The 20,591-nt window shown below is 44.1% G+C and overlaps 2 protein-coding genes across 4 annotated transcripts in view; both read left to right on the forward strand.

Annotated features, from left to right (window-relative positions):
• plcb1l (phospholipase C beta 1-like) overlaps window positions 1-10,131 on the forward strand; it is a 103,495-nt gene extending 93,364 nt beyond the window's left edge. For both annotated transcript variants that reach the window (XR_011603344.1, XM_070987296.1), the window contains exon 33: window positions 7,974-10,131. Coding sequence is in view for 1 of the 2 variants with exons in the window: in XM_070987296.1 (XP_070843397.1) it covers window positions 7,974-8,198 (225 nt within the window). In the remaining variant the exon portion in view is untranslated. The remainder of the gene's footprint in view (window positions 1-7,973) is intronic.
• Window positions 10,132-12,938: 2,807 nt separating this feature from the next.
• LOC139347467 (1-phosphatidylinositol 4,5-bisphosphate phosphodiesterase beta-4-like) overlaps window positions 12,939-20,591 on the forward strand; it is a 64,765-nt gene continuing 57,112 nt past the window's right edge. The window contains exons 1-2 of one of the 2 annotated variants that reach the window (XM_070987109.1): window positions 12,939-13,402; window positions 16,998-17,043. The gene's annotated coding sequence lies outside the window, so the exon portion shown is untranslated. The remainder of the gene's footprint in view (window positions 13,403-16,997; window positions 17,044-20,591) is intronic. The other variant, XM_070987108.1, reaches the window with a different exon arrangement.

The following is a 20,591-nucleotide window of genomic DNA, read 5'->3' on the forward strand; positions in this document are numbered from 1 at the left end:
GGCTCCAATGGGGGATAATGGATGAGGGCATAGATAACCAGGGCAGGGCTCATGTAAAAATACTTTTGTTGTGTGTGTCTCTATGTTTGGTGTGTGTGTGTGTGTGTGTGTGTGTGTGTGTGTGTGTGTGTGTGTGTGTGTGTGTGTGTGTGTGTGTGTGTGTGTGTGTGTGTGTGTGTGTGTGTGTGTGATAGCCTTTATGAATTACAGGGAGGGAGATACAACACACTTTCTCTCTCATGCAGTTCTGACCCAGTTTCTCCTATGGGCTCAGAGCAGCCACTAATGGACAGCTATAACTATCCCTGGTGAAGACCCCGAGAGCTGAGCAGCCCGCTGCAACGGTAGCTGTGTGTGTATGTGTGTGTGTACACACATGCATGTGATACATAAACCTAAAAACTAACTGCAGTATTTCTGCTATGTGAACTAACAGCTGCTTCGTACAAGCTTTAATAGGTATCATCCAAGCTGTTTGAAGCTGAATGTGAGAGATGTGTCGCTTCAAGCTCTGACTTCAGCATCATGAATAATAAGATCCTGAGGTCCCAGCCTGTGATAGTCTAAGGATCACGTACTGAATTGAATAAAACGGGTGAGGGAAAGAGAGAGACACGGCGAGGTTTGTCGTCACTCCCAGCATGTGCGCTCAGGTGTCACTGTCCTGTTAATGATCCAATCAAAACGCCCTCCAGGAGTCAGCAGTGCACCAGCACCACGGCGAATGCACACCTCAAGACCCTATATCCTGGCATGCCTCTTCTCTTTACCTGCCACCTGCCCAAGTTCACCTCGCCATATGTCCACCTTTAATTATTCACACCTCGCATTGATAGTGACGATCTTTTTATCAATTGTCAAAGCCAGTTAAAGACCCACTTGTGCTGCTCTTTTGAAATGTGTGTTAGAACTAGTATTTGCTTTTTCACCTCACATTTTAGAGTTGGAGCTGTTGAAACCAGTCTTACAAAGACATTTTCTTTGTCTGCTAGGACCTGCTATGGTGCGGCTTTAAGCTTTTTCTATCCAACCTGTTTGAATGTGGTCAGATGTCCGAAAAGGACAGATCATATGGACGTTCTATCAGACCATATGGACTCCATTGCAGCCTCTTTGAAGATTGGATGGACTGAAGGCTTACCAGGCCGTCTTGTAATTCCTCTGTACTAGTCATCCCTTCACACACACCTTTTTTGGCTGTGAAAGAGAGTATGAAAGAGTGATAAGGCAATATGTTTCACAACAGTGTGCGTTGGCGTGTGTGTGAGTGGTGTGAATGCGCGTACTTTCGTAGGAGACATGCTGATTCTTTCTTGCTTAAATGGAAAAAGAAAAAAATGTGATGGTGTCTCCCCACTGTGCAAGCCTTGAACCAACACACTGAACCACACATCTACGAGCACACACACTCTTGTTCGTTCCACAGGCAGGAGTCCTGTGCGGTCGTCATGGAAACTTGGGTCCCCCACTCTCCCCCTCCCCATCTCTCATATCCTCTTCTACCCTTCATGACTCTCTGCAATCTGTTAATTTGGAACTGAGTCCTCATGACGCAATCATAGGGACGGTTGCTGGAGGTGGAGGAAAGCGGCAGGGAGGGAGGGATGAAGAGGAGGGGAAGCGAACAGGTTGGAGGAGGCACGGAGGTGTGGAGTTGAAGAGGAAGATTGTGGCCGCCCTCTCTCTTCCTCTCTTTTTGTGTCTCCCCCCTCTCTGCGCGTGATGTAGAGGTGGCCACTATGTTCCTGTTCACCACAGGCTTTGATCTGCATCATCCCTGCCTGCATGTTTGCATCAATAATGCACTTATGCGCTCACACACACACACACACACACACACACACACACACACATGCACACACACACAATACCCACAGGGAACACTGAGTGCAAACCAGAGACAGTGAAGTAAAATCCATTGTGTGTGTGTGAGTGCGCGTGCACGTCGCACGCTTGGTTACTCTTCTGCTCTGTTATGCTAGCTGCTATTTTAGATCAGTGCACGAGTGTTCATTATGTATGCCCACGTGTGCTAATGAAGCTCTCCAGGGTTATGCTCTGTCTAAGGAACGTTCGCTGCTGAGCTCCTGCTGGAAAGTGTCTTCTCTGCAGTGTGGTTTGGAGTTTTCAGGCTTCAGCGTGAGCCACCTTTCATAAGAGGTGGGAATAGCGAAGGTGTAGATGTGCAAACGAATGCACGAAAGTGAGGTGTGGTAGCTCGGTAAGCACAGTTTGACCTGCATTGTGAAGTTAGTTGGAGATACTGGAGTCAGCTTGTATGTAGCGTTTTACAAAAAAATTTTAACAGTGGATCCAAAGCAACCATTCATGGTGACAAACGGAGAATTATCACCCAACTCCACAGTTCCCCTCAGCTCTACGGAGCATCTTTCAGCTCATCCTTTTTTTTTTTTTTACTGTTTGGGTTAACTCTCACAGCTCTCATCGACCTTGCTTCCAGCAGCAGCGGGCAGCTCTTTTTAGTGCAAAAGTGCTTTTAAACCCGCTGTACACTACGTGCCCAGCACCATGCAGCAGACAAACAAGGTTAGCAACCAGCTGCTGAACATAGCGGAGCATTTAGCAGCTAAAGAGCCAGATATTTTGTCCTGGAAGTGGTGGAAACCAAAACAGAGCTAAAAGGAGAGTGAATATCAATATGCTTGCCACAAACATGTCTCCAAATGAATGCTAATGTCATTCTGTGTATGCTGGATGTATACAGTAAATAGGCAGCTGTTTGCCAGTCTGACTGATGACCTTGCACCAGACCACCGTTCAGAAATGGTTTTGGTTTATGAACCAGGAAGTCCTGTACATCCTCCGGTTCTTCTCTTTTTGCTGTTCCACAAAGCAGAACTGAAAATATTACCTTTACACGTGAACTACAAGCTCATCGATTTAATCTGACTTTTATGTAGTGTTTTATGATTTTATGGTTTTATTGTTTTAGCTTGTTTTATTATCAACCTTTTTCATCCTACATTTTGTCAGAGTCTTGTGAAGATTTATTTATAAGGTGCTTTATAAATAAAGTTTGATTGATTGATAAGGTCATGATACTGTAAATTTTGTTTATGCTTGTTGTGCTGCCCCCGGTGGCCAAAAAATCAATTTATGCAGGATTTAACAAAAATGGTAAAACTGACTCTAAAAGCAGCCAACCAGTCTTGTTTGTCACAATGACTTACAACATCTTTTAGTTAGCTTCCACATCTGAATTAAAAACATCAAGACACCACCGAGCACATTTCACAGCTAACCTTCCCGTTTGAACCAATCCTTTTAGGGGAATCACTCGCTACTCTACATGCATGGTGCAAATATGCAGGAGTGTTTTTTCTTCAATTCCTGGACCTGAGGAGAAGAATTTAAGAAAAACTCCCGCAAAGCAACGGGTGAATTATTTCAGAAGAGTCAGGAAAGGGCACTGACACACACATACATGTACTCACGCATACACACACAGGGCAGAAGATGGAAAAGGAGCATGCAGCCTGTTCAGAGTAATGGCTGTTTCTGTCTCCCTTTCATTACTGTGTTGTTCATTCTCCTGCATTGGGCTGCCGCAGTTCATTTTCATACTTATGACCGATGCAGTGGAAAGAATGTAAATGAAGGAATGGCACTCTCTGTCCTTGCTGCTCTCTTTCTCTCTTTCCCACAGACACACACACACATACAATTTCCATGCATTGTGCAGCTAGGCTCGCTTTTCTTCAGAAAGCCTGTATTGCTGGCAGGGTGGTGACCCTGTCACATCTCTTGGACATGTGATTCTTTGGTTTAGCCTAATTGGGCCGTGTTTAGATATGCAGCATGTCTCAAGGTCATGACACACGCACCCATACACATCACACAGTCTTTGGCTCTGCTTTGCTGGTTTTGATCCATTTCTCGGAAAGTGTTCGTTTTCATTGAAAGTGGTTTGAATAGGAGCGGCAGCTAGCTTGCAGAAAAGCACATCTTTCCCTTTGACCCCCTTATTTTGACTGTATGACGAGGCACAGTTCACATAGCCACATACTGTAGATGCGGAGCGTCGTGTTGCCGATTGAAGGCTTTTTTGTGGTGCTGCAGTGGGCGTTATGTCACAGCTCAAAGCAAAGAATTAATTTGGCTCTTCGGAGGCCTTCTCTGCTTCCCTTGATAGCTTCTCAAAACGAGGACAGCTGGTGAAGAAGGTCACTGAGTGCTGTATTTTAAGAAAGACAGAAATGTGTGAGTATGCACGCACGCACGCATGTGTGTGTGTGCAACTGTGCGTGCGCGTGTCTGTGGGCGTGTGTGGTTTGTTGACAGGTCTTCAGAGATGAGAGACAGATTTAAAAGACGGCTGGATAGCTGCTGCCGGTTGGTGTTCACACAGGAACTGGACCGTACACACACACACACACACACACACACACACACACACACACACGCACACATACATACACATGTATATATACTGTAAGCATGCAGCATAGTACTCAAAGCATAAGCGCAGACAGAATAAACAGGCAAATGTACATTTTCTAACTTTGTTTTTGTTGTGTGTGTCTTGTGTTCTCAGCCAGAGCTGGTTTAGTTTTAAAGCATCACAGCTGACCTCATTACAGCTCAGTTTTGATGCTTTTCATGTCCCGAATCAGAATTCAGTACAGTGGATTGCGAAAGTTGACCCAAACTTAGCCCCACCAGGTCCAGGAAGCCCGAGCAGCAACTTTCACTGATGCCTTCACTCTATTTCCTGTACTCTAATCTCCTCAGTGCCAATCTTATCAGTTTGGCAGTGAAGAGATTAGAGCAGAAGATCCATCATTCCATCATCCCTTGGTTTTTTTTTCTAAATCAACCTGTCCTCGCATTGAAAACAAAGTGCTGTCGTCATTGCTCAGCTCTCACAGACAGCCGTTGGTGTTCACTCCTGAGCTGTTGATTGCATGCAGAGGACACACACATGCTGTACATGCATGCAGACACACACATGCACAAGACTTTCTGAGAAACTGCATGGTGCCCCTCACCCCCCCCCCCCCCCCCCCCCCCCCCCCCCACCTCCTTCACATGTGTCAGCGTGTTATCAGATGGGAGAAGGATGGCAGCTTTAATCAGGGGTAAGGGCAGGCACATACACACACATGGCGTGCAGACGGTCCCACCCCTAAGTAGGTCATGCGCAGTGCAGAGCGGGGAGAGGGAGGCTGAGAGCCTTGGTGCATCTTTTGCCATCTGGTTATGATGTGCTGGATGTCCGCTCTGTGAGACCCACAGAGAGAGTGAAAAAGAAAGAAAGCAGGAAAGAGAGAGAGAGAGGCGTGTTGCAGAGAAGGTGACCTTACGATGCTGTGCTCAGCGGGGGCTCTGCTGTACCACGCAAAGCATTATGACAAGTCAAGAGCTCCTTCATTCTGCACAAAGACAGACAGCATCAATTAAAGTAGCTATTACTGTTATCTGGCTGATTGAGTCAGCACTTCACTCCAGTTTTGCATTTTCAGCTGTTAGTGCACACACTTTCACTTTCAAAATATACTTAATTTTATGATTTATACAGAAATTAAACAACACAGAGAAAATGTAATAGTACAGTAAAGTAAACTATGTAATTCAACAGTGTGCTACAGTAAAATATAGTCTTACAAAAAGTATGTGGTCAAATAATAAGTAAGCAAGCCTCAGAGTCTCAGCAAATGGCAAATTTTGATACTGGACAGTTTTTGGTATTTTGTAACCAGACACATTTGACACATTTCGGTCAGTGCTCATAAGCTCCTGAGGTTTGATACTCAGTCTATGCTCATACATGATCTAACATCAGTCAAATTTGCTATATATAATTGCATTAAACGGCAATGAACTCAAGTATTTTTAACATTCTGCTTTCCTCGTGTTGCTATGCAGTGCTCTCAAATGAAATGGATGTGCCATCTTATAAACTGAAGTGGCGAGGGCAGAATGTTGGAAAGTCAAAGAGAACAGGATGGCTGTCCTTGACCTTCATTCTATCTCTGCTCCTCTCCTCTCACTCTTGCTTGAATGTGCTTGTGAATATTTCTCCTCTCTGCCAGCTATGATGTTCGCGGCCGCTGTGTTAATTGGAGGCTAGATGTACGTTCATTCTTCCAGGTGAATTCAGCTTTGTGTAAAGTAGCTCATTCATCTCAAACTTTTTGCTGATGTGTCGCACAAATACTGCCGACCTTCGCTTTTGCCCTGAGGGAGTCCATAATTATGATTTTTCTTTTGGTCACTTTTGAGTTAGAAGCTGGGTGTGTGTCTGAAGCGGGCCCTCATTTGATTAGCAAAGGCCTCCCAGACAAAGTATCGATCCCGGGTAAAGCCTCTCAGAACTCTCAGGTATTTTCGACCTCTCATAATGCTGACGTGTCTGTGTTGAGCTGTGAGACTCTGACACCATTCATCTTAGCTGCTTTTCTTTTAATTACTGCTCTCCCGTGGGAGCCAGTCGGGTAGTTAAACAGAGAAATCAGCATTACAGCAATTATTGGCTCACAATGAAATGAATACAATCTTGTCATCTGTAATCATTGGGGGCATCAATGCCTGGGAGAAAACAGCTTCTCCTTTCTGTATCACAGTGAGGGGAGGGAGTGTGAAGCACCTCAGCAGGCAGAGGTAGACCAGTCTGTGTAAGTCATGGAATAAAGCAGAATTCCTATGAACATAATCTTCAAATAACAGTTGTGGGGGGGGCACGCATGCAAATCAGAGTGCGCAGTGTTTGGTGGAAATCTTTAAAGCTGCTGTAATCAATATTTTTATATTAACAATGGCTCATGTGAGTGTGTGTAACGTGAAAAGGGTTGCTCATAATGACAAGCACAGTTTACCTCAGCCTTCTGGAGCATTTTAGCATCTTTCAGCTTTGTTCTTTTGGTTTTATACAATAACCACACGAGCTGTCACCCTCACAGCTCTAAGCATCTCCAGACTGAGATGTCAGTATTGGACTAACATTGGTTTGGTGGCGAGGGCTGCACGGTGGGGCAGCAGGAAGTGTGCGTGCCGGTTGCCGGTTTGATTCCCGGGTCAGGCATGTTCCTCCCGTGCATGCATGGGTTCTCTCTGGGTACTCCGGCTTCTGGACAAAAACATGCTCATTAGGTTAATTGGTGACTCTAAAATCGTCCTTAGGTGTGAGTGTGAGCGTGAATGGTGGTCTGTCTTGTGTGTTGCCCTGCGATCGACTGGCGACCGGTCCAGGGTGTACCCTGCCTCTCGCCCATTGACAGCTGGGATAGGCTCCAGCTGTCAATGGAATATAGAAAATGGATGGATGGATAGTTTGGTGACCAGAAAGGACTCAAAATGAATGCAAAATGAATGTTGTCTCTGTGGATTCACAATTCCTGCATTGTCACGCTGAAGGGGGAGCGTAGGTTTTGTTTCAAACCTTGGGTACAGTATACAGTATATACAATACAGTACTGAAGCAGCACGGTGCTGCTGGTTAGCACTGTTGCCTCACAGCAAGAAGGTTCTGGGTTTGAACCAGCCGGCTGACCTGGACCTTTCTGTGTGGCGTTTACGTGTCCTCCCCGTGTCTGTGTGGGTTTCCTCTGGGTGCTCCCACAGTCCAAAGAAATGCAGGTTAATAGCTGACTCTAAATTTCCCACATGAATGGTTGTTTGCCCGATGGTAAACTGGCGACTGCAACCTGCCTCTCACCCCTCAGATGGGATTGGCTCCATTCATGTTATGACTGAATGTAAACACAAACAATTCATTTTAAACTGGTTGCACTGCTTTTTTGAATTCCATGCAGCTATTTTCCTTCATGCCAGCACAGCACGATGCGATGAAAATACCTACTGTCGCTGATGTTCCTGGACTCAACAGGTCCTTTACATGTAGCTGCCACTGAGTGTTTTCCATGGCTGGTTGTTACATCTGTCAAACCGTCCACTTTGTTAAATTGGCAGACCCTGTTTACTTTATTCTGACAATGTGTGTACTTCCTCCACAGCTACAGAGCGATCTTGACCAGGAGTACCAGGACAAGTTTCGGCGGCTACCCGTGGAGATCCAAGAGTTTGTTCAGGACAGCAGCAAGGCCAAGCTTAGCGACGACGGGGTCCATGGAAACCTTGTTGCCTCCTCAACAGCAGAGAAGCTCAACCACAAGGCGTCGCAGTCAGAGGACGACATGGAGGAGGGCTCGTCGGAACGAGTCTACGACACGCCCCTTTAGAGTTCCCCTGCGGCGCGTTGCTTCACACTGGGACACTGATTGGTGGATGTGTTTGTGACCACAGATCTAGGATGAGACTGCCCCAACTTTGGTCCTAATTTTAACCAATGGGAGGATTAGATCAAATCTGAGCCTGAAGTGGTGAGTAGAGGTCCTCTCTGCGTAGAGTGCCATCTTGTCTGGAAAACCGTTTCATGTAAATAGTAACTTTTTGTGTATTTATATGTTCCCTTTATGTTGTTGTCTCTTTCGGTACGGCCACAGGATGCGTTATGAAGCACTAACTATTAGCAGGAAATAACTTACTTGAACTATTGCACACAGAGAGTAGTTCCTTTTTATTATTTTTTATTGTCATGATATTGACAGTTGTGGTGGTCAGTGAGGTGTGTGGTGCCAAGGTTTTAAATTCACTTATGGTGGACGTTGTCATTTAAGTGGCGTCAGCTTGTACTGTAAAGAAACCACTGCATATTCAGCCTTTAAAGCTTCCATCTTTATAAGATTTAGATTCACTCTTACATATTTGCACTGAAGGCTCACTGCGTAACAATGTAACTCTTTTACTTTAACCCAGAGGCACTGGTGGCTTGCTGGTTCTCGATTTTGTTCTCAAAGAACTAAGCCTATGTGTTGCTGCTACTTTGTTTTAAAACCCATCTTTTTTTTTAACCATAACTTGGTTTGTATGATATTTGGCATGGTCATATTAGGCAGTGCTCTGTCATTCTTTTTTGTTTGTTTGGCTAGTTTTTAACAAGTTTGCGCTGTTTGTGGAGAGAGAGCAAGTGAAGGGAGGGTATGTTGTACAGTACCTGCATGTATTTGAACAATTGTAAATGTTACAGTAGCTCTGTAGCAGAGATGTTTATTAAATGTAAATCTATTTTCTCGGAAACAGTTGAACTTAACCTGCAAAACCAGTGCGGACGCAGTGTGGCTTGATACATCAATGAGATGAACAGGACTGAAATAAGTGACAGCACACCCTTTTCTTAGATCCAACCGTAGCTGGCTCAGGTTAACAGGTTGGACACTGTTTTCTTGACCTTTATCCCGTGAAACTAAAACAGTCAAACCACAGTCGAAGAGGATCCTGCTGTAGTTTTACAGAATGACCTACCTTAAGTGGTTCATTGTGGATCTACAGGGAGTGTGTGTGCAGTACCTCAGTACACACAGCAGATGCCCAGGACCACAGGAAATATGTCACCCACTGGCTTTATTCTCAATATTCACCCACATTTAGTAGCTGTAGTTTGAGGTGAGGGAATAGTTCAGTTATGTGTAATCAGACCCTGAACGCTCATTTTATCTCTGTCAAACACCAGCGTTAACACGTTCTAATGAGTAACTGGGCTATTTCCTCCTTAACTAAGAAGCTGCGCCCATTCAGTAACCGTAGGGAAGTGTTTTTGACTTCCTCTCTGTTCAGTGCCAGTGTCATTATATCAAATCATGCTTCAGCTGAAAAAAAAAGTTGAAAGTGAAGGATTACGTGACATGTAAGTACAAACTACTTTTTAAAACAGCCGATATTGATGTGAGAGTCCTGTGCCTTTGAATAGGTTTGCCTTGTTTGATGTTGAATGTGTGAAATGCATCATTGTTTAAATTGCCATTATATTATATTGTATGAAGCTGTCTGATATTGAATAGACCGTGTGCACTTTTAAGTACAGTACCACTACTGAGTAATGCTTGTGATGAGCAGTATTTGACATGTGTCTCATAAGAAATGCGAGGCATCCTTCTTTTTTGTCTTGAACCACTTTATTTAACAAACCCCCCCTCCTTCTCATCAACTTACGTGTATGCACTCTGGAAATGTAAATGTATGTATGACATAAAGGATAAAACATGAAGTTGATTCAAAAAATTTAGTGTAAAGGGAAATTTGCCTGTAATTAAAATAAATGTGGCTATTATTGTACTCTGCTGGAGTGGAGTTGTGTGTCTTTTGATTTGTCATTGGTCGACCTGCAATTGTGTTTGTGGTGTTTTTGTGTTTATTTTTATTTTTACGTCATAAACTTTTGTATCTGCGTATGTGATCAATTTGATAATTACTGTTGTTCATGCATCACGTTATGGTCTTTATTTTCTTAACTTTTCCATCACCCTCTTGTGTTCAGTTATTAAACAGTTCCTCAGTAGATATTTTGTCTTTTTTTTTTTTTTATCCAGTCCTTAATTGCAGGTTGTGTTTGCATTTTGTTAGCCTTTAAATGTGTCACCCGTCATTGTCTTGTCATGTTTTATTATTTTACTTGAAATAGAGATTTCAGTGTTGGCCCACAGTCTTTGTAACATAGCAAAGGCTGGATAATGATGGTGGAGAAACAGAAAAGGAGAACAATAGAGAAGATGTGAAATGAAAGCGATCCAAACCCGAGCAGTCGGGAGTGTAGTTGGCAACATCTGTGGGGCGACTGGGCGTGTATGTACTGTATGCATGTAGGTGAGTGTATACTGTATGTATGTCACAATCAGGGGAAGGGGGAAGCGGAGCAAAGCCTTGATGACCTACTTCCTGTCATCTCCTAGGTAACAGTATCTGTGAAATAACCCTAAGAGGAACATCGATTTGAGCATTTCTGTGACTGAATCATTGGTCACCACTTGACTGAAAGGCGCTGAAATCATACCGAGTTGTTTGAATTTATGCCGAAGGACAACACTTTTGTTTCATGTGAATTTGCTTTGATGTTGGTCACTGTGCACCGGCATGGTGTGGACTTTTGTCTGGCAGTGCAAGACCACTCATGCTTGTGGGCATGTTATACATCCTGTGTTTAAAAAGGCAAATGAATCACCTAATTACAGATACACAAGATATTACGGTGTTCACTGAGTGTGCCTGCTGTAACTGTTTTGCTTTGAGCATGACCAGTGATAACAAGTTTTTAATCTTCAACACATTTTCAAACAAAGCCTGTTACTCATTGTGTGAGTGTTGCTGGCATGAACCTGTTGTTTTCCGTGTTAAAGCATACTATGTCCTTGCAGGCATGCGTGCGTGTGTCCTCGCAGCTTGCGTCCATGTGCTTTAGAGTGTGATTTTTCAGCTGTGTGTAGTGAGTGCTGCTGGTGTCTGTGCGTGTGTGTGTGTGTGTTTTCCAGACTACATAAACACTGTGTCCTTCTCAGTCTCAGCTCTTCAGCAGAATCCCAACAGGCAACAGGAGATAAGACAAGCCTGGCCGCCCATAACAACCACTGTGACCATTCAGAGGCCTCCATGCATACTGGCAACTAGGAAGTGAGCTAATTAACCCCGAGTTCAGGACGGAAGGAGGGCGGCTTTTTAATAAGATTCTCTGGGTTATATAAACAGTGACGCCCTTCCAAACTCCCAGGAATATTATCACCCTGCGTCTGTCCATCTGCTGCGGGTATGAGGAGGAGGAGGAGGTGTCCTGTAACTGGGCTTTAATGAGGCACACCAGGACAGCAGAAGAGGAGAGGACCACAGGGTGCTGCTTGGAAGGTACAGTCAGCAGACACACACACACACACACACACACACACACACACACACACACACACACACACACACACACACACACACACACACACACACACACACACACACACACACACAGATAGACACATAAATGCATGAGCAGACATGCTGGAGTACTACTTTAAAGGATCCTCACTCACCACATTCAGTCCTTGGCCTTAAATCTAATCCTTGCCCTTTCCACTTTGCCTTAAATATCCCAATCTAAACCTAATGTAAACCTAATCCAGTCTTAATCCTAAACCCAAGACTTAACACTAAAGGAATGCCAACAATCAACCTTACCTTCATAATCTATTCTGAATCCCATTCTGATTTTAATTCTGACATTAAGACCATGACCTAAAATGTCCCCTTTCGAGGGATGAGGAAAGGCACCACATCTGTTTTAGACAATTCAGTCGTCATTGTCACAAAAATGCAAGAGCATGCACAGTATGAGGGGGATTTTCCTTCTGATGTTAGGTTAAGTCTACTTTCACATTCTGTGGCACAGGAATTGGGTACAATAAATTCATCATGCAGTGATTGACATTTAAAGAGACCCTCTGCTGCTGAGGACGTCATCTTATTTTGCCCTGATGATGTCATTAGGGCTATTTTACTCAAAGCCTGTGTTGCAAATCAGGAGCATTGAGTTTGAAATGCCTGGGCTTTGACCTAACAAGGAGGGTCTAATGACGCATACATACTATTGATTTGCATTGTGGGAATTGTAGGATCCAGTGTTTTGGAGCTTGGTCCATTCTGATGATCTTGGCTTATATAATCTTGGCTTGTATAATTGTGGCTTCTGCTGCATCTATTTCATTTAAATCTGTCTTTTGCTTGTCTATTAAGTCCCCTGACTTTATTGAGCAGTGACACTAAATTGCTGGAAAAGCCCTTTAAAGAAAAATGCGTCAACATTTTCCACAGAAGATGATGCATTTCATGTACCTATATTGCCTCAAAGACCACCTGTTGGTGATTTACAGCAAAATCCATCAGAGGGCAAGTTACATGGCAAAGGAAAATGTTCATGTGTGCATAAAAAGATAAATAATTATTATTGACTGACTAATACTACATGAAGTGATTCCATTGATAGAAATAAAATAAAGTGCAATGAACTCACTACTGCCTGTCTGTGAGTCAGACACACTCACAGAAGCCTCTGTAGGAAAAACAAAGCAGCCTTACAATAACTTTACCGAGGGAGGGGGGCAGTGTTTGTCTTCATCAACGCATGGCGGCTACAGCAGTCAGCTGTTAGCAAAGCAGGGAGGAGCTGGATCTGGTTCTGCTGGATGACTCACTCTGTCAACCCAAGGCGCACTCATTCACTCGTTTGCGCACACTCTTGTACACACACAAACGCGCTCGCGCACACTCAGGCACGCGCAGGCACGTTTGGTGGGCGGGCGCGCGCTGCCTAGCCGAAGAGGGGTTCCTAATCAAAGCGCATCAGGGCCGCTCATTCTCCACTGGAGGGCGAGTGGTACAAGAGCACCGGGACACTCCGGCAGCGGTGAGACAGAGCAGACAGGCGGAGGGAGACGGGGCAGAGCGGCAGCAGCTGGAAGACACAGACAGGCAGAGACACAGAGAGAAAACCCCGACCCCGACTCCGCAAAGCATCATTTCTTTCCGCCGTTGGATTTAACCCGTCCCGAGCCGTCTCCGATACCGATATCACGTAAGAAACAAACATAAAGCTTTCCGAAATGTCTCTCATAGCTGCTGATGGAATAATGAGAGTTGCTGTGCCGACTGCTCCCTTTAAATGTGTGCCAGCATTCAGTGTGTTAGTCAGCTGTCGGACGGATGCTGTTGAGACAGGACCTTTCGTTTAAACTCCATCACGCTAGCTTTCAGCGGCTCACTCCAAATCCTGCTCGCATCATTCAGACATCACACATCCTCCCACTGCTTCACTCTGTCTGTCTGTCACACACACTCTCTCACACACACACACACAGCTGGAGACAGTAGCCTTTGCTAGCTAGCTAGCCAGACGCATTAAAATGGACCTTTAGCAATTTAATACCGTATTTGCTGTCGCTTTGCTCGGCGCGGTGGCTTCACCTCCAGGTAAATGCGACACGACAGAGAGCCGCCTCTGCTTGAAAACTTGGTGAAATGCAGGGCTTATTTGTGTTTTCAAAGGCTGGGAGGCTAGCCAGTGCAGCTAGCTGTAGCGGGACAGATAAGCCAGCCGGCCGATGACAGACACACTGCACAACTGCACAGTGGCCATAAAAGTCATCGGACAAACCGGCATAGCCTGGCGTTTTATGTCCTCTATTTACACAGATTTGTGTACATGGCGGTTTGCTCCGCTGTAATATTTGCATCGTACTGACCTGTCAAATCATTTTCATATAATTTCAATTTAATCTGTTGAGGTGGTGCATCCAAAGACTGGTGCTGCTAGTCGGGCAGGCAGCTAAGTGAAAGTGCAGCTGCCATGCATTCATCCCAGACGGCAAGGTGTCATTGATTCACAGCCAGGGCGACCACAAAGTACGAGTTTCTCTCGAAAACTGTGTGTTTATTTTATGTCTGTTTAAGTCTGTCTTCAATGTCATATCAATGTTTAACCAATGAGCAGTAATATGATAGAATAGTATCAGACTTTGGTGTTAAATTGAACAAAATTTGCGTAAATATTTTCCCGGGTTTCAGTGCAATCAGTCCAGCTGCGTCAAGTGAACGAGTGAAAAAGATTATTAATATTAGATTTCAGTGTTGATATTGTACCTTGACATTGACTCTAGGTTAAATCAATGTCATTTTACTGCCTGGAACTTCTCATTCATTTTTACTGAGGGGAAGATACATACATATATATACTATATGCTATATATGTGTGTGTGTGTGTGTGTGTGTGTGTGTGTGTGTGTGTGTGTGTGTGTGTGTGTGGGAAGGAAGTGGCATTCTTTGATGCCATTAAAAAGATAGCGTAGCTGGCTTTGACATAGTCAGACAGCAGGTTTCTATTATCAAAACCTGTTTCGTCACGCACACCCACAAGGAAGAGACTGTTATTTGTTCAGGAGCGACCTGTGGATCACTCTGTAGGCTTATTTGCGGGGCAGATAGTCCATAATGCATTATTTTGTTCGAGGTTTTTGCTCGGCTCGGCATCCTTCAGAATTAATTGATGAATGGGTGGAGATTTTAGCAAACTTGTTGCAGCAGCCTTTCCACCTGCTCACACCACTGCTACATTATGAGCCATATTTGCAGAGGATCCCTGTTTTCTTCTTGTGCAGTGCAGCGCAGGTGTATTACAGTGTATGCTAAATGCTGTTCGGACACTGTATCTAATCTAGACATGCATTTTGGTCGGGGACTGCAGAGTGTGCCATCGTGTATTGGCGAAGGTTGTCCCCCTCACATCTCCTTCCAAAAGTGTGTCCTCTGCTGCCCCTGAAAGATGGCAGCTATTATGTAAAGAAAAACAAATTCTGCAGTGGCTTATTGACATTGCCGCGTAAACGTTTCAGTGGTGATTACAGAGGCAAACATTACCCTCCCTCACACAATGACAATCTCTTACCTGTGGCTTAAGCCTGCACTGTGGAGCATTTTGATGAATAGAGGTGGACTAAGAAGCTTAAAGGCTAACTCAGGGTGTGCAGGTGTTTTATGGTTTTCTTTTTTGGACCAGGTGACATTGTATGTGTTCTGTCTTTGGTGCACTCAGTGGTCACTGCCTTTGAGAGAATTATTTGATTATTTATGTTTATTTGGTAACAGGATGATTAAGGCTTAAATGGTAATCCCTATTATTTTTTGCAAACACCGCACTGTGATCGTGATTATCATCTGCTATTATTAGTTTTAACGATTTGAGGGACATCATAAGCAGACAGAAAGCGAGCATTATTGCATCCCAAATTGAATTTCATTTTGGTCTTGTTGGACTTGTTCTATAATTGTAGATTTTGTGGGCAGTGACTGGCCCACCTTTGAGAATTTGCCTGACTAATTTTGCTTTAAGAAAGAAATTTTCTTCAAACTTGTCAGTCTGACTGGTGTTATCCACATACACAGCAGACCTGGTTGCTTTTTGCTCTCAGCTGAGTGAAATCTCCCGAGCGTGTCCACATTGAAATGTATAGCATCTAAGTGTACTTTGTGCAATGCAGACAGTGGGGCTGGGATTTAATTTACTGTTCAGAATGGGATGGATTGAAGGTACATTGCAGTATTTTTTTTTTCAATATCTCTGCGCATTTGGCCAGACAGAATAACAATACCTTCGCTTTGACTCACAGAGAGGCTAACAACAAAACCAGCTTTCAATTCCTGGATGAAAAGACAGCACATAATGGAGAAGGAGGAGAGTAAATCTCAAAGTCCTGCCACACACATGCTGGGCCCGGCATTTGTTTCCGTCTCAGGGTTTTATGAATGTGATTGTCGATGAAGCTATGAACTGCTCGTCTTTCTGTGGTGAGCTCGAATGTAGCTGTAGGGTTTGGTCCAAACGACAATGAAGTGAGAAAATCTCTTTTCTCTCTGTTTGTATATTTTCACAGTGGCGTACTTGCCAGCATCATATTGAATTGCTTGAAGGTTAGAGGTTTACTCTCGTGGGACTGAAGTTGGAATCCGTCCCTCCGCCTGCCAGTTTACTGTACATCTCGATTGCTTGTTTTTCTTTTTTGAAGGCTGGCGTGCTCCCTCGCTCGTTTCCTCTCTGTATTTATTTTGCACCGCTTCTTCTTATAATTAGGAGGGTCTGGTCTTGATTAGCTTGGCTGTCTCTAGCTCCGTCCCCTTGTTTTCACGGGGCTATCAGGTTTTTATCACAGCACTGTTTCCTCTCGCAGCAGCCTTGACAAAGCTGTCAGTCAACCTCCCGAATGTTTTAAGGCCTCGTCGACAGATCTATGAATGTGGAAGTGCAGATAGACAGCCAGATGGATTGATAGGCCAACAGACAAGCAGCCTGGCACGCCAACTGACAGGCCCAGTGTTGTGATAGTGTGTCCAAAACATGTTGAATCACAGCCCTCGTCATGTCTGCCTATATTGTTAAAATCTGACAAGCTAAGGCTGTTGTGAAGCTGTCGATACTGTGATTTACTTTATGTTTTCCTTGGCAGCGTGGTAGCGAGATGTGGTATTTGCTCGCCTCTCTAGTGTGGTTCGTCTCATCTCCTGCCCTTCCTACTGTATAGCAGGGTTTTAGACCTCAGCCAAATAAGTCCAGATTCAGGCCTCTGTGATTTATGAAATTCTCTCCCCTTCTTACTGTATGTCCTTTTTTGTCTCTGCAGGCCAAGACATGAGCTTCTCCTGCTGAACATTATTGATGCTGAACTGGTGAGTTTGGGGTTTGTTCACTGCCAGTGGTCACCGCTGCATTACACATGACTTTTTTTCTTGTGTTATTTTTATTCAGTCCCAGGTTTTCTCTGAAAGCACTGCTGGCTAACACAGTCCCGTAGCAATAGATGAAAAGGTTCTGTTCCCAGAATGCTGTATAACCTCTTTAATATTAGTTTCTTCTTTCCAGAGCACCCGGTTCATGATTGCATATTGATAGCGCACTCTGCATTAAGTCAGTTGATTTAAGTGTATGCATAATGTGTATGAAACATATGGCCTCATCCTGCCTGTAGGCCTACCTGACAAGTTATGTAATCTGACAGTGTGTAATCTGTTTCTGGATGCACAAAAAACAACAGGGAAACCAAAAAACAACAGCCATCAAGATGATGAGGAATGCTAAGGATTTTCCCGCCATCTGACATTTAGCACAGATCTCCATCCGACTCTTATTTTGCCTTCTTGCTGCTCTGTCGTAGGGGGCTCATTAGAGAATACAGATGCTTTTCCCTTTGAAGTGTTCAACATTGCAAACGTGTTGCACTGAAAGCTTGAAACGACTGACGTTTTATTGAATTTGTGCTGAATGATGAAAGCAAGAGGCCTAATTTTTCACCGTATCTTTCACCCAAGACTGATGTGCGGCGTTTGCCGATCCACAGTCAGACATCACTCATTGATAAGCAGGTTGCGTGGCTGCTGCTGCTGCTGCTGCTGCTGCTGCTGCTGCTGCTGCTGCTGCTGCTGCTGCTGCTGCTTTGTGCTCCCTCATGCCAAGCTAGAAACTGTAATGGGGCTGAGAGGTAATTGCTCTCTATAATATGTTCTATATTAATGATGTAATCTGTATTAATGATGTGATGTGTAGCATGACGGCTGTCTGTTGGCTGGGCCTGATTAATTTTCAGAGGCTTTAAGCTTTATTTTTATAAACGAGGTTTACATTTTCATTATCCCTCGCATATTTTCGCTCCATTGTAAGTACCCTGCAAGCGCTTAAGCATGCGGTGTTTTTCACACACTGCTTCATCTCCAAATACATGAAGATGCTGTACTGTATGTAAGATTATCCCACTGTTTGAAATGTCAGAGCCCTGTTATTTCCTGACTTCTTCCTTGATATAACTGGAGCAGGGTTAGGTTATATTTTGTATCTATGACTATTTAAATTCCCTGCACGGTGCAGTGATCTATGCTGAAGGAAGAAATGGATAATTCAGCAGCTCTTTTAGGAAAATCCAGTGGTAGTTATGCTTGTAACTTCAGTTTGTTGTAGGACATATCATAAGTTATTCCCCCTTAACATATTTTTAGTACAATGTTTTTCTCTCCTCACAGCAGGCCTATTTATTTTTAGTTCGGGGCGTCACAGCGATCACATCAGTTAGTGAATATCAGATGTGTTTGTGACTTTTCACATTGCCAGACCACTCATCTGTCTGAGCCTTTGATCAGCTGGCCTTAGATCCCCTCTTGTTAGGATTTGTAAAAGACAATATTATTTGTCCCAGTACTAGAAATATTAAATGACGTTCATACAAAACATCACACAGCTAAGGTCACCCATATCAGTTGGATTACGTTTGATAAAAATTTGTTTAAGCAAGAACAATGCTTAACAGTGTTTTTTTTATATAATAGAGCATTCTTGTAATAAATTTTCGGACATCAGACTCATGCAATGTTAAATTCAATGATGCTTCTGATGAAGCATCTCATCTCATCCATTAGCAGCAGCAGCAGCAGCAGTCATGCACCAGCAACGCTTGTACTGGCAACCATGTCAGCAGCAGAGTCAACATGCCTAAATCAATTCCTGTTGCAAGTGTTTGCGTGGATCCAGCACCCTGAAACGCCGTCCTACCCTCAGCTGCTTTCTCAGACCTTGACATTCATTGAAAATATGGATGTGACAGTCTCTGGAGGCTGCGTCCAGACAGAGGAGGTGTTGCTTTTGAAAGAGCTGCGTCTTTAAATGTAACGCAGAGGTAGAAAGAAAATGCCCCCTCTAAAATCTTTAAAAAATAAACGGCATCATATTTGTCTGAATGAACAGCTTGTTTTGAAATTTAAAAATGCAGTGGGTGGCTGTGGCTCAGGAGGTAGAGTGTTCCTCTGCCAATCAGGAGGTCGGTGGTTCGATCCCTGGCCTCAACAGTCCACGTGCCAAAGTATCCTTGGGCAGGATACTGAACCCCAAAACTGCCCCCGATGCTGTGCCATCAGTGTGTGAATTCATATGTACGTCGCTTTGGTCCAAAGCGTCTGCCAAAATGACTAATTGTGACTGTAAAAAGTTGAAGGGAGGGAGATGTTTTGAATTTAATTTGTGCAATTCAGACTGAATTATTCAGCTATCAAGAACATGTCTTCAAGGACTGTAGTTAAGTTTAGTTTAGTCCAAGAACATAATCTCTGTAGGATCACTTATGACTAACGAGGTCATTCAGGGTTGAGCACTTGCATAGAAAACCTTTTAAGATACTAGATGAAACACTTCAGCATCATGGATGCTCGGCTCTGCTGGCATGTGACACTGTGAAAAGGCTCAGCATCCCCCTCTGCTCCCTGCGCTCAACACCATCAGTCTCAGCTCCACATACAGACAACACAGCTGATCAAAACCTGGCCTCCACCCTACCTATGCTGTAGATTAACATGCGAGCGCAGTGTTGGCCGCTTAAAGAAAGCGAGAGATCAATGATGAGAGCGTGTGTCTTCACTACAAGGGTAAGTGTGGCCGCGGGGTGAATATAATGACGGGGGTATTCTCCTCAGACTCTCAGCCAACAGCAGAGAGAGGGCGAGCGGAAACTGGTGGGAGCTGCCGTCATCAAGTCAATATTTACTCTTTCTCTTTCTTCCAAAAAATTGGCAGCGTTAGCTTAGCTGATTCAGTGGCAGGCAGCGGCAGCATCCTGGTTTGTGTGAAAGAGGCTTCAAAGAGTAAAAACAGCACTTCAGTGATAATAATTGTAGCTCGGCAACACGCGTGGCTCTAAAAATACATTGGAACTGAAAAGGAGAGCTATTAACCACCCCCCCACTCTTTGTTTCTTCCACCCCCCCTTCTCTTTTTAAATGCACACACGCTCGCGGTGTGCACATTCACTTTACCCATGGCTCAATCCACTGTGGGGATATATGTGAACGCAATTTGCACTTCCAATTAAACTGTCGACCTTCGCTCCAGAATGCAAAACTTGATTTTGCACCATCCTCTCCTGGATAGCTATTATTACACAGCCAGCCCAATAATAGAGAGAATAGGGCCTTACAACACACTGACGAAGATCATTGAAGTCAGCAAAAATAATTAGTGCATTCGTCACACTGACAGGATTTGAGGGTGGGGGATTAGGAAACCTTTAGAAACGCTTATCTATTGATTGAGTGTCTATTGTCTGTATGCGTATTGATTTACTTCTTTGTGTGTCATAAAGAGAGCAAATCAAACCTGGTCATCAGGTCATACGACATTTTGTGGTTTACCAGGACAACGGTTTTAATTTTAGTCAGAACGGGACTTTTCCACATTTGAG

This window comes from Chaetodon trifascialis, chromosome 19 (genome assembly GCF_039877785.1).
Source record: "Chaetodon trifascialis isolate fChaTrf1 chromosome 19, fChaTrf1.hap1, whole genome shotgun sequence".
Lineage (NCBI taxonomy): Eukaryota > Metazoa > Chordata > Actinopteri > Chaetodontiformes > Chaetodontidae > Chaetodon > Chaetodon trifascialis.